Source organism: Odocoileus virginianus, chromosome 24, assembly GCF_023699985.2.
Source record: "Odocoileus virginianus isolate 20LAN1187 ecotype Illinois chromosome 24, Ovbor_1.2, whole genome shotgun sequence".
Taxonomy (NCBI): domain Eukaryota; kingdom Metazoa; phylum Chordata; class Mammalia; order Artiodactyla; family Cervidae; genus Odocoileus; species Odocoileus virginianus.
Window position 1 is genome coordinate 24558151 of NC_069697.1, and position 11541 is coordinate 24569691.

At 47.9% G+C, this 11541-nt stretch overlaps 2 protein-coding genes across 2 annotated transcripts; both read right to left on the reverse strand.

The window, feature by feature from the left end:
• Positions 1-23: 23 nt before the first annotated feature.
• Positions 24-7240, reverse strand: MYG1 (MYG1 exonuclease). The gene is made up of 7 exons (XM_020895064.2): positions 6966-7240; positions 6676-6788; positions 3965-4124; positions 942-1094; positions 690-812; positions 391-572; positions 24-238 (listed from the first exon to the last, which is right to left on the reverse strand). Exons 1-7 carry the CDS (start codon positions 7179-7181, stop codon positions 40-42), a joined length of 1146 nt encoding a protein of 381 aa, XP_020750723.2. The 5' UTR covers positions 7182-7240; the 3' UTR covers positions 24-39.
• A 224-nt stretch (positions 7241-7464) lies between these two features.
• PFDN5 (prefoldin subunit 5) lies at positions 7465-10970 on the reverse strand. Its single transcript, XM_020895065.2, has 6 exons — positions 10860-10970; positions 10551-10653; positions 10212-10243; positions 9031-9105; positions 8837-8942; positions 7465-7667 (listed from the first exon to the last, which is right to left on the reverse strand). Exons 1-6 carry the CDS (start codon positions 10929-10931, stop codon positions 7591-7593), a joined length of 465 nt encoding a protein of 154 aa, XP_020750724.1. The 5' UTR covers positions 10932-10970; the 3' UTR covers positions 7465-7590.
• Between the last annotated feature and the right edge of the window lie 571 nt (positions 10971-11541).

Consider the following 11541-nt stretch of genomic DNA (forward strand, 5'->3'; position numbering starts at 1 on the left):
AATAGAACATTATGTGGTCAGTATGAGATGGAAGAAGTTTTATTGGACTAGGGGATCTTGGGCAGGCGTAGGTGCTGGGCGCTGGGCCAAGGTGGCACGAGCCATGCTCAGGGCGCCCTCTCGGGTACGGTGCCCACCAATGAAGCCGCTGGCATGGACAAAGACGCAGCCAGGAATTCCACTGATCTGGTCCAGGGCCTCATCCCGAAGACCGCGCCATGGCTCTAGCAGGGGCAGCCTATGAGTGAGCAGAAAGAGGGAGTTGGTGGGGGCAAAAGGAGGTCGTGAGGAACTGGGAAGGGGTGAGCAGAGGCCTAGGTTAGTGGCTGCCTCCTCTGATGGGGTTGAAACATGCCTGAAGGGCTGCAGGGTGGACCCCTAGGCCCTCACCTGCTCTGGAACGAATGGGGCTCCTTAGGCACACACTGTACCCGCCACTGTCCAGCCTGGTCTGTGTAGATAACAAAGGCGATGGTCCCTGTGGGGGACAGCCCCGATTCCAGCTGATAGAGGTGCTCCTTCCAGGGACAGCCACCCTTTGCCAGTTCTATTATCTCCCCACTTGGGTCCACCTGAAAAGGAAGTGGAGCCAGGACAGAAGGCTCAGGGTAGAAGCATGAGCCCCAACAGGCCAGCAGCCTGCCAGCACTCACTAACCAGGGCCACAGTGCCTCCTCGCAGGCCCATACCTGGAACCTCTTTGCCAGGGCCTCTTCCACCAGGGCTCGGGCTGGCAGCCAGCTGTTCTGGTAGAAATCTAGTCTCTGCAGAAACTCCTCTCGAACCAGGTCCATTGCACGCTTGAACCCAGCCTGGGAACGAGAACCATGGTGCTGGCCCAAACTTCTAACTCTGCTAGGGCTCAACAGGCCAAGACCACTCACTCACTCCCTCCCCTGGTTTTCACACACCTCAGTCTCTTCTCCCCAGGGTCTCCTTACCTCAGTGTCTTGGTTTGGCTGGTTCCAGGTGGGATTAAGCCGAGCAACCCTGGCGCTCAGCGTGGTGGTCAGCAGGTACCGAGGCTCTCCCTCCTCCCATTGGGAAATCCCATTGTCCACTGCATCCACCTCCTCCACGAAGTTCTCATACATCTAAGGCAGCAGTAGGAGAAAGGCTCTGGAGGGCACTGACTATTTGCATAAAGCTTTATAGCTCTCAAAATGTATGCATATACAGTCTTTAATCTTCACAAGGATCCTGCAAGGATCTCCCAACATTACTTGGACGAGGAGAGAGGGAATTGGGGAATTCAGCAACTTCCTAAAAGGCAGAGAGCGTACAGCACTGGAGCTGAATTCAGATCACCTGATTTCTGATCCAGTGCTCACTCTACTACAGCTCAAAGCCCAAGCCAAGGCCAGCATATGTGGGGAGGGGGCTGCTGTGTTCTGAACAAGGAAGGTCTTGAGTTCCATGACGGGCTCTGTGGGGTGGATCCTCATGGCTGAGGGTAAATCTCCAGGTGGGCTGAGCAGGCTATTCACTGATCCACTTAATGAGCTACAGGAGGGCCTGGTCAAGCACACCCATCAAGTGGGAGAAGATGAGTACTAGACATCAAGGGCTTGAATGTGGTCCTGGGGAAGCCCGTGATGTGCCACAAGGCATCTCCTGAGCCTAAAGAAATGGTAGGATGCCTCAAGAATCTGGGGGCAGAAAAGAACCTGGGATATCAGTATTTAACGCAAAATTGCCTTAAAATAGGCCTACATTTAGACACATCTGTGGTATGCAGAAAAAGTGCTACTCAGGGAGAGCTGGAAAAGAAACTCCTCTGTGCCCAGCACCAACTGGTCTGAACCTCCAACCCGAGGCTCAGTTAAAACTTGGGTGTAATTTTAATGCCCAAAACATACAAACAGCTGAGACTTCCTTGGCGGTTCAATGACTGAGATTCTGTTCTTACAATACAAAGGCCCCGGGTTCAATCCCTGGTCAGGGAACTAAGATCCTGCATGTCGCAGCCAAATAAATAAATAATAAATATTAAAAAAACAAAAACCCAAAACCACAAAACAGCTCATATAACTTAACATCAAAAACCAAACAACCCAACTGAAATACAGGCAGAACTGAATATCTTCCCAGAGAAGACATACAGATGGCCAAAAGGCCATCAACATTACTGATTATCAGAAAAATGCAAATTAAAACCACAATTGAGATACTACCTCACACTTGTCAGAATGGCTATCATCAAAAATACCACAAGGAACACATGTTGATGAGGATGCGGAGAAAAGGGAACCCTTGTACACTGTTGGTGGGAATGTAAAGTAGTGCAGTCACTGTGGAATACAACATGGAAGTTCCTCAAGAAGTTAAAAATAGAACTATCGTATGACCCAGCAATTCTACTCCTGGGTATTTATCTGAAAAAAACAAATACTAATTCAAAAAGATATATGCACCTCAATGTTCACAGCAGCATTATTTGCAATAGTCAAGATATGAAAGCAACCTAAGTGTCCAACAGATGAGTGGATAAAGAAAATATAGTATACAACAGAATGTGACTTAGCCATAAAATGAAAAAAATAATGAAAATTTGCCATTTGCAACAACATGGATAGACTTGTAGAGTATTATATTTAGTAAAATAAGTTACAGAAAGACAAATACTGTATGATATCAGTTATATGTAGCATCTAAAACACTAGTGAATACAACAGAAAAAAACAAACTCACAGACAGAACAAATTAGTGGCTACCATTGGGAAGAGGGAAGAGAGGAGGAGCAAGATGGGGTGGGGTTAAGAGGTACAAACTACTATGTGCTAAATAAATAAGCACATCCCTGGTGATCCAGTGGCTAAGACTCCAAGCTCCCAATGCAGGGGGTCTGGGTTCGATCCCTGGTTGAGGAACTAGGTTCCACATGCCACAACTAAGACCCAGCACAGCCAAAAAAAATAAACATTTAAAAATAAAAAAAGAACATGCTTAAACAAGCTACAAGAAAATATTTTATAGCACATGGAATATAGCCAATATTCTCTAATAACTGTAAGTGGAGTATAATCTTTAAAAATTGTGAATCACTATGTAGTACACCAGAAATGTAATAAAACCTTGGGTATAATTTAGTTCAGTTGCTTAGAAACCCCTCGGCAGTAGAAGGGAAAATTGACCCAGGCAGTCTAAAACCTATTCCAGAAGTTCTAACTTAAACATTCAGGGTACTCTTCCTACCCCCTTCTGATGTCTATGTCAGAAGCTTTCTCTATCTCCTTTATACTTTAATAAAACTTTATTACACACACACAAAGAAATAAACATTCACATTTATTCAACTTTTTTGGATCACACTAATGCTGTGTCAGAGGAGACAGACAAGCCGAGATAGAGAACAACTCAACAGCCCAGCTGCAAAAAACAGAGCTGACTGCATCTGAAGTTTGACTTGTGAACTTCACAGGAGCAGGGTCAAGTAGGTGACCTCAGAATCATGGATCCAACATGCTTGCCAGGGCCACTAGCCCTTGTTGCTTGCCCAACCAAAGGCACCTGAACTGCCTGCAGGAGGCGCTGGTGGAACCTGAAGAGGTTTTCATAATCAAACCCTTTTCAGTTTCTGAACTCGCTGTGCCTTTGAAAACAGCGGTGCCTGAGATACGCTGCCCTCCACCTTCAGGGCAGCCAGCACCTTAGTCACATGCTGCCAAACATAAGCAGCCTGGTCTACTACCAAGCTGTTGAACAATTGTTTTTTATGTATGTCAGGGCATGCTTTACAGTTTTCAAAGCCCTTCCCCATACATGACCTCATCCATGTCTCAACCACCCCAGAATGGAGGCAGGAGAGATTACCCACCCCACTGTGAGAAGATGGGCTTGACTGAGCAAGAGGGTGGTGGGCCAGCACGAGTCAGGAACCCTGACCTGAGTGTGGTCTTGAGTGTCACTCTAGCCCACGTGGTGGAGATGCACGTGGCGGGCATCTCTGTCCTTGGGTCCCCACCTTGTCATAGAGGGTGCCCACCATGCCGTCCTCTTCGCTAGTGCCCAGCAACTGGGCCAGCAGCTTGTGCCCGAAGTGCAGATAGATGAGTCCCGCACTGCTCAGCTTGGTCTGCCACGGCTTCCCAGGGGACAGGGAGCTCATGGTCTCTGTGAAAGACCTGAGGAGCACAGGGAAGTGGGGCTGACGCCAAACGCCCCAGTTCACCCACAGTGTGTGCACGTACAGGCGCAGCATGGTGGGGAGGCTGGGGAATACCACGGGAACTGGGAGAAAGCCTGGCTAAGGAGGCTTTGGCTTGTCCTCAGGGGTCAACATGGACTTGAGTTTGGAGTCCCCATGCATCCACTGGGCTTCCCTGGTGGCTCAGATGTCATTTGACAAGGATTAACTCAGTGCTTACAACATGCCCAGACTTTGTTGTAAACATTAGAGATGAAAAAAACTAAGACTCTGTCCCTGTCTTCAAGTTTGTCTTCCTAAGGCGGATGGACAGGGACACATGGCCACACATGGCCACACACACACCCCCATGCACACTGACATGAACAACCAAAGGAATGCTCCAGCTAGTTATAAACAAGGAAAGTGGGAGGGAGAGGAAGGGGCTCAGGAGAAGAACCTTCAGGTCATTCTTGGAAGATGAATTAGTGGGTGTTTGCCAGACACAGAAAGGGGGAAGGAGAAAAGGCATTCCTCCAAGTAGAGGGAACAATGTGTATAATGCCTAAGCAAAAGATATCCATGGAACTGCAAGAAAGCAGCTTGGGATGAGGAATGAGAGGCAAAAGATAAAGCAGGAGCTGGACCAGGGCAGGCCTTGAATGTTACTCTTCAGAGTTTGAAGTTTATCTGTAGGTAAGAAGGAGCCATTGAGAGACTTTAAGCAGGCCAGAGCATGTCAGAAAAATCACTGTGCCAGCCAGCATGGAGAAGAGATACAAGATCACCTGCAATGTTCCGGGTTAGTGAGGAAGGCAGGGATTTGAACAGCCTTGGGACAGAGGGTACGGAAATGGTATGATAGTTGTTAGAATAATAGAAACCACAGCTGTAATTTCTAAATACCAGTCCATCAGAATCACCAAGGAAGTGCATTTTTTCGTTCTAATGATCTTTATTATTAAATATTAAGTAAACACAAAAATACCTATAAGATACTCATAAGGTATAAAGACTAATAACAGTAACATCCCAGAAAAGATTCAGGAAGAAGCAAAACTAAATAGTTGATGCAAACAGATAAGACATACATGCTAAACTGTACACAAGAGCAAGCAAGGCCATGATGAATACAAAATTCAGGATGTCACTTACTCTTGGGGAAGTGGGGGATGGGATGGGGAAGAGGCACACAGGTACAGGTGCTAAGGTAATGGTAATGGTCTATTTCCTCCGCTGGGAGATCGGTTCATGGGTGTTCATTTTATGTTTTATATCCCAGATATATTAAATATATTGTTTTACATGTTAAATATGGCACAGTTTTTTAAAGTATATAAAATCATCAGAAAAAAGGAAGCAGTCAATTACATCAAGTGCCACAAACAGGTCAGTTAAGGTGAGAGGGTGAAGGTGACAGGTCAGTTAACCCTCAACCAGCAACCTGAGTCTGGCATTGAGGTCACTGGTGCCCTTTCCATAAGCATTTCCAGTAGAGAGATTGGAAAAGACCCAGCTGAATGGAAAGATAGGATGGATAAAAGGAATGAACTGAAAGAAAAGTGGAGCCAGGATCAGCTCTTCTTTTGAAGAATGCCTGAGAAGTAAGGGTGAGATTAGGTCGTACGCACCGGGAGCATTCCCTCCCCACATCACTTATGAAAAGTAATATGTAAACTTAAATAAAAAAGATAGGGAGGGAAGGAGAGAGAGAAAGAGAGAAACAGACTTAAAACCTCCTCATGATACCCCAGAGATAACCACTTTAAACAGCGTGGTGTATGTGAGGGAGGGGGCTTTGGGTTTTTTTCAGTCCCTTGTTTTCAAGATGGGAGATGCGTAAGCAGAGTTGGTTTCTTCAGGCAAGAAGTAGAAATGCTAAGATACGGAGTCCCAGAGCAGGAAGTGATACATTGGAAATGGGGCAAACAGAAGGGTTTCCTGAATTGGAAAGAGGGAGTTGATTCAGGAGTGAGAAACTGACCAAGTACACGCAGGAAAAGCTCAATTTATTTTGAAAGAAAAGACAGGATCACTCACTGAGAAAGTCTGATGAGGCAGGGGCTTGAGGAGCAGGAAAAGATTGGAGAGGTACTGTGGATTCTGCCCTCTCCGAGGACAAGAACCATTTCCCAGGGGTAGAGTGTCAATGACATAGAAGACAACACACACCTGAACTATCACCACCTACCACAATCACGTGGGCCCAGCAGTCTTAGGTAGGGTAGCAAGGGCACATGAATGGATTAGTCCCTGCTGGGGTATTCAGTGGGGTAATGATAAGGCTGGTGGGAAAAAAGCCTGACTGAGCCAAAGAAGGAAGTGAATCGGGAGGGGCCTGGGGGTGACCAAGGGAGGCCAAGGCAGATGCGAGGGGTCAGGGGTGCACTGGGTGCGGAATAGGTGGAGCATTGGAAGCATGGGAGACAGCAGTCCCACGGGACTCAAGGATGAGGCGGTTCCCTTCGCTGACAAGAACCACGGAGAGGCTGGGGCACTGAGGAGAGCTGAAGTCAAGAAAATTAAAGAAATGGTAGTTGAGTACTCACCTCTGGTGATGGTCATATCGGTGTCTCTGAGGGTCGTACTCGCCACCCACGTCTACCACGATGTCACAAGCAGCCAGTTTCTCGGGGTCTCGGGTCCGCACAATCTCTGCATCCTGCAGGGGACGCAGGAGGTGAGGGGGCTGTCAGGGTCGCACGGGTAGGGATTTAATGTTGGGCTTCCAAGGAGCAGAGGAGAGGAGAGGGGTACTCGGGCGGGACACCTTTAGGAAGACGCGGTCCACCCCGATTTGGCGGCAGCCCTCGGGTCAGTTTGCGCGGCTTGTACCTACCCGGTACTCCGGTAGGAGGCGCAGCAACGCGCACGCCAGCGCCTCATCGCAGTGGAAGGTGCCGTTGTGTGTCCCGATTCGGGGCGGAGCCATGAGGTGGCTGCGGGGTCGTTTGGAAGGTGAGACGGGCTCCAGGTTGAGCTTGAGATGCGGGCTCCGGCGGGGTGGCGGCAGCAACAGCACAGGCAGGAAACCGCGCAGGAAGCGGTGGCCCATGCAGCTTTCTCCACGATGAGCCAGTAAGGGCGCCGACCCGGAAGGGGAAGCGCCCGCGCAGCCCCACTTCCGGTTCCCAGCTGTTCCTATGGCAACGGGCCACGCAGAAAGAACAGCCCGCCCAGCGTTGATTCCAGTTCCTGGCAGATTCCCAAGTGCAGCCCCCAAGATGAGCACTGCTTCACTCCTGCTTATCAGGCTCCAGGCAGGGGCACACCCTCTCACCACCGCCCTCCCACCTCAAAACCAGTCCCTTGCCTAATGCAAGAAAAGACGACCACTCTGCCCAGCTGGCTCATTTATTAGCATTAAACACAGACCCTCTTCTTCCCCCACTCCAGGAAACCACGTCCACAAAGTCCCAGGGCCCAGAAGCAGGCACCCTCTGCCCCATTTCTGAAACAAGCTCTCAGGCCTTGGCGGTAGCCTGAGCTGCTCCCAGGGTTGTGAGCTGCTGAATCTTCTGGCTCATCATCTCCATGACAGCTGTGGAATAAAAGAAGCGTCAGACCCTGGGCAGGAGCTGAAGGGGAGAGCCCAGAATTAAGGAAAATTGACAGGTAGACTACTACAGTTAATTAACTTTCAACACAGAGATTCACTATAGAGGGCAAACACAACACCAATTTAGAATCTAAATTGTCAATAATATGAGATGTGAAAGTCGCTCAGTCGTGTCTGACTCTTGGCGACCCCATGGACGAGAGCCTACCAGGCTCCTCTGTCCATGGGGATTCTCCAGACAAGAATACTGGAGTGGGTTGCCATTTCCTTCTTCAAGGGCTTTTCCCAACCCAGGGATCGAACCCAGGTCTCCCATATTGCAGGTGGATTCTTTGCCGTCTGAGCCACCAGGGAAGCGCATATGAGAATATGAGAACCAGTGGGATATAAAAACGAACAAAATACAGTTTCAGATGAGTCAGATATACCCAGAAAATAACAATGTGGAAAAGATGTTTGCCTTTAGAACACTGGTTCTTAATCCTGACTGTATATCACACAGGGAGCTTTAAATAAAAAAACAAACACTGTTCTCTGGAATCTCACCCTACTGACTCACAGTGATCCTTGAACAATACCCATTTGAACTGTGTGGGTCCACTTACATGTTTTTTTTCCCCCAATACTATAGTACTACATGATCTACAATTGGCTGAATCTGCAAACTTGAAACAGAGGGTACAGAGGGGCAGACTATAAATTATATGCAGATTTTCTTCTACTTCACTAAGGTCTAGCACTCCTAACTCCCACAGTGTTCAAGGGTCAACTGTAGTTGGTTTAGAGTGGTCCAGGTTTTCTTTTTAAACTATCTGGGTGATTCTAATATGTAGCCAGGGCTACAACTGCTAGTAGTTGGCTAGTTATGGCTACATTTCTTTACTGTGTGTTCATTTACGTGCACCTGCTCCCTCATTCCATCCCCATTAAATAGGAACTCAAACACAAAAACACATGATTTCCTTTCTCTAAATTTCTCAAGCACCAAAGGCAGTGGGTATGTTAGACACAGAATCTAAGGAGTAATGCATCAAGATACCACAGTTTTAATCCAGCAAAGGGGATACTCCCTCCCATGGTTCACACTGCAATCCATGTTTGTTATTATGGAAGTAAAAAGGGTCTGAAGAGGTGTCCAAGGCCAAGCTTACCCTGTTTCATGGCGTGCTTCTCCTGAAGAGCTGGCTGGATTTTTTCCATTTGCTTGGTAAGGAAGTCTATCTTCCTCTTGAAGAAGTCCTTGGCATCCTCAGCTGTCTGCAAGGTCAGAGTGAATGAGAGGTAACCCATTCTGCATGCTAGCTCTCCCCCTCAGAGATGTATTCTTATGTTCCCTTCCACTCACCTTCTCTACATAGTAGCCAGTTCCCACATCGATAAGCACATGTTCCACATCATGTAGCTTCCCGGGGACATACATCTGAGAAGCAAGGATTAAGGGAAAACCAGCAGCAGCAGCAGCCCAGTATGAGTCATGATTCCTTGTCAGCTAGTTCAGCTTGACCTCCCAACACCCTCCTTTTCTAAAAAGGAGGCAGGAATTCCCTGGAGGTCTAGTGGCTAGGAGTCACTGCTTTCGCTGCTGGGGCTTGGGTTCAATCCCTGGTAGGGGAATCCCACAAGCCATGGGACGGAGTGGGAAAAAAAAAAATTAAAAGAAATAAGCTACAAGGCACATCTGAAGGCCTACAAACTCCATGTAAGGAGAGACAGGGAAGTTGGTTCCTTATGGAGAAAAATCACATATGCTGATTTTGCTCTGATCCCATCTGCATCCTGCAAGCAGTTCTTAGAATTCTTACCATTATTCCTTCCAGAAAGACTAGATATTAGAGCAATTAGAATGACAGATAGATCATTAGAATGACAGAACAACAGTGATTTTTTCCGGCTGCTATTGAGTAATAGAGTGAAAAGCCAGCCTCACTTTCTCTTTAACACTTCCAAACATGAATGAGCTAATTCCTTACGGATTTAATGTTGATTATTTAAGTAATCCCTACTAGGCTGCTATTCCTGTGTTTCCTTTTCAGCCTGTCCATTCTCAGGTAGTTTATGGGTGCCCTATTGCCATAACTTGCTCACTCGCATAAAACATTCAACAGGTAAGACACAATCTAGGTTTCTTAGTAACAACAGTTAGGAATAAGAGCCATAATTACTGAAATCGAGGATTAATAAACAGAATCAACCCCTTTGTTTCCATATCCTCTATTCTTCTATTGCTTATGTTTTCTAAGTTATAGTAAAAACATAAACCACCAGTTCTACCTCCCTACTAGGTTATATCCTTAAAGAGCAAAGGGAAATAATCACACCTCAATTCTAAATACATATACCTGGGTGCTCAAGAAGCACTAGTTAGATGCTGGCCTTAGGTTAGACAGCAGAACTAAGCTTGTGTTAATAGCAGTCTCAAAATCATCTAGGCACTCTGGAATAATCAAAATCTCCCGCCCTTTTTTGAAGGTTAGGTGTGAGAAAGAAAACGAGAGGGCAGGGAAGAGGTTCCTGTGGAAAGGATACAGAACTCGTCAGTGGGACAAGTAATTCTTTCCCTGTGAAAGCAATTAAGACAAACATGTGGGGAAGGTTGGCAGCTCCAACTTTTAGACGTTAAAGGGAGTTTCAAAACGGCACGGCGCCCGAAAACTATATGAAAAGGACGAAAATAGGGGCAACAGGAACAGAAAAATTTCCTGGACATTTCAACTCTAGATAAGCAACATGCAAAGGGCTCCTGCAGCGGTATACAATACGTAATGGACTGCTCTCTCGTCTCAGGTAAGAAAAGTGGATTAGGAGGCGGGAAGAGAAGCCGGCAGGCCACATCTCCCAGGTTCCCTTCGCACGCCTACCCCGTACCCTCGTTGTTTTTCTTCAACACGTTCAGACAGTCCTTGGCTTCCACATACTTGGTCTGAACCACCTTGAGCTGGGCAATGGACGTGGACAAGAACTCCACTTCCTACAGAGAACAGGAACGAGAGTCAGGGTCGGGGCTCGCGGGAGAAGCGGCCACCGCTAGAGAAGGGGCGGGTCCTGGGACGGGGTGGGGGTTTCGCCTGGGAATGGAATTCTCCCCAAGAGGGGAGGAATGGGGGGCAAGAGAGTACGCGTTGAGGGGGAAGGAAAGTGAGGCGGGAAAGGGGTGTTTTAGGAGCCCATCCCCACCTGGTCCAGCTGGTTCTTGAGCATTTCTAGCTGCGGCAAATTCAGCTCAGTGATGTTAACCGACTGCGCCATGTTGAGAAGGAGGGCTTATGAAGCGGAAACCCGCCGGGTGAGCAACGCTCTAGCCGTCCTCTGCGTATCTCGATGGCTACGCCTGGGGGCCTCGCAGCACTAGACATCTCTATGGTTCTTCAACCCAGAAGAGAGGGAAGCTCGCGGCGGGGTGGGGCGTACGGATTCTTCTGCGTGACTCCCGTTGGAATAGAAAGGGTTGCGGCGTTTTCTTTTCACAAAATATCCCAAGCCTCGCATAATCAAGTTCTAACGAACAGGATTCTTATGCTCAAGAAACTTAATCTTAACTCAGGCCTTGGGACTTCCCTTGTGGTCCAGTGGTTAAGAATCCGCCTGCCAATGCAAGGGAAACGGGTTCCATCCCTGGTGCGGGAAGATCCTACATGCCAAGGATCAACAAAGCCCCTTGTGCAGCAATTGCTGAGCACAGCCCCCGCAAGGGGCAGCTACTGAAGCCTGGGCGCCTATAGCCTGTGCTCTGCAACAAGAGAAGCCACCGAAATAAGCCCACACACCCACTATGAAGTGTAACCCCACTCCCTGCCACTAGAGAAAACCCGCGCAGCAACGAAAACCCAGCACAGACGCACAGATACACCAAAACCAC

Coding starts and splice junctions, on each gene's coding strand:
- MYG1 (XM_020895064.2), bottom strand. CDS start 7,181: ATGGGCCACCGCTTCCTGCGCGGTTTCCTGCCTGTGCTGTTGCTGCCG. Junction 6,789..6,965: donor GCCTCCTACCGGAGTACCGG/GTAGGTACAAGC, acceptor CGTCCCCTGCAG/GATGCAGAGATTGTGCGGAC. Junction 813..941: donor AGCCAAACCAAGACACTGAG/GTAAGGAGACCC, acceptor TCTCGTTCCCAG/GCTGGGTTCAAGCGTGCAAT.
- PFDN5 (XM_020895065.2), bottom strand. CDS start 10,931: ATGGCGCAGTCGGTTAACATCACTGAGCTGAATTTGCCGCAGCTAGAA. Junction 9,106..10,211: donor TTGTCCCACTGACGAGTTCT/GTATCCTTTCCA, acceptor CTTGCTTCTCAG/ATGTATGTCCCCGGGAAGCT. Junction 8,943..9,030: donor CTGGCTACTATGTAGAGAAG/GTGAGTGGAAGG, acceptor CTGACCTTGCAG/ACAGCTGAGGATGCCAAGGA.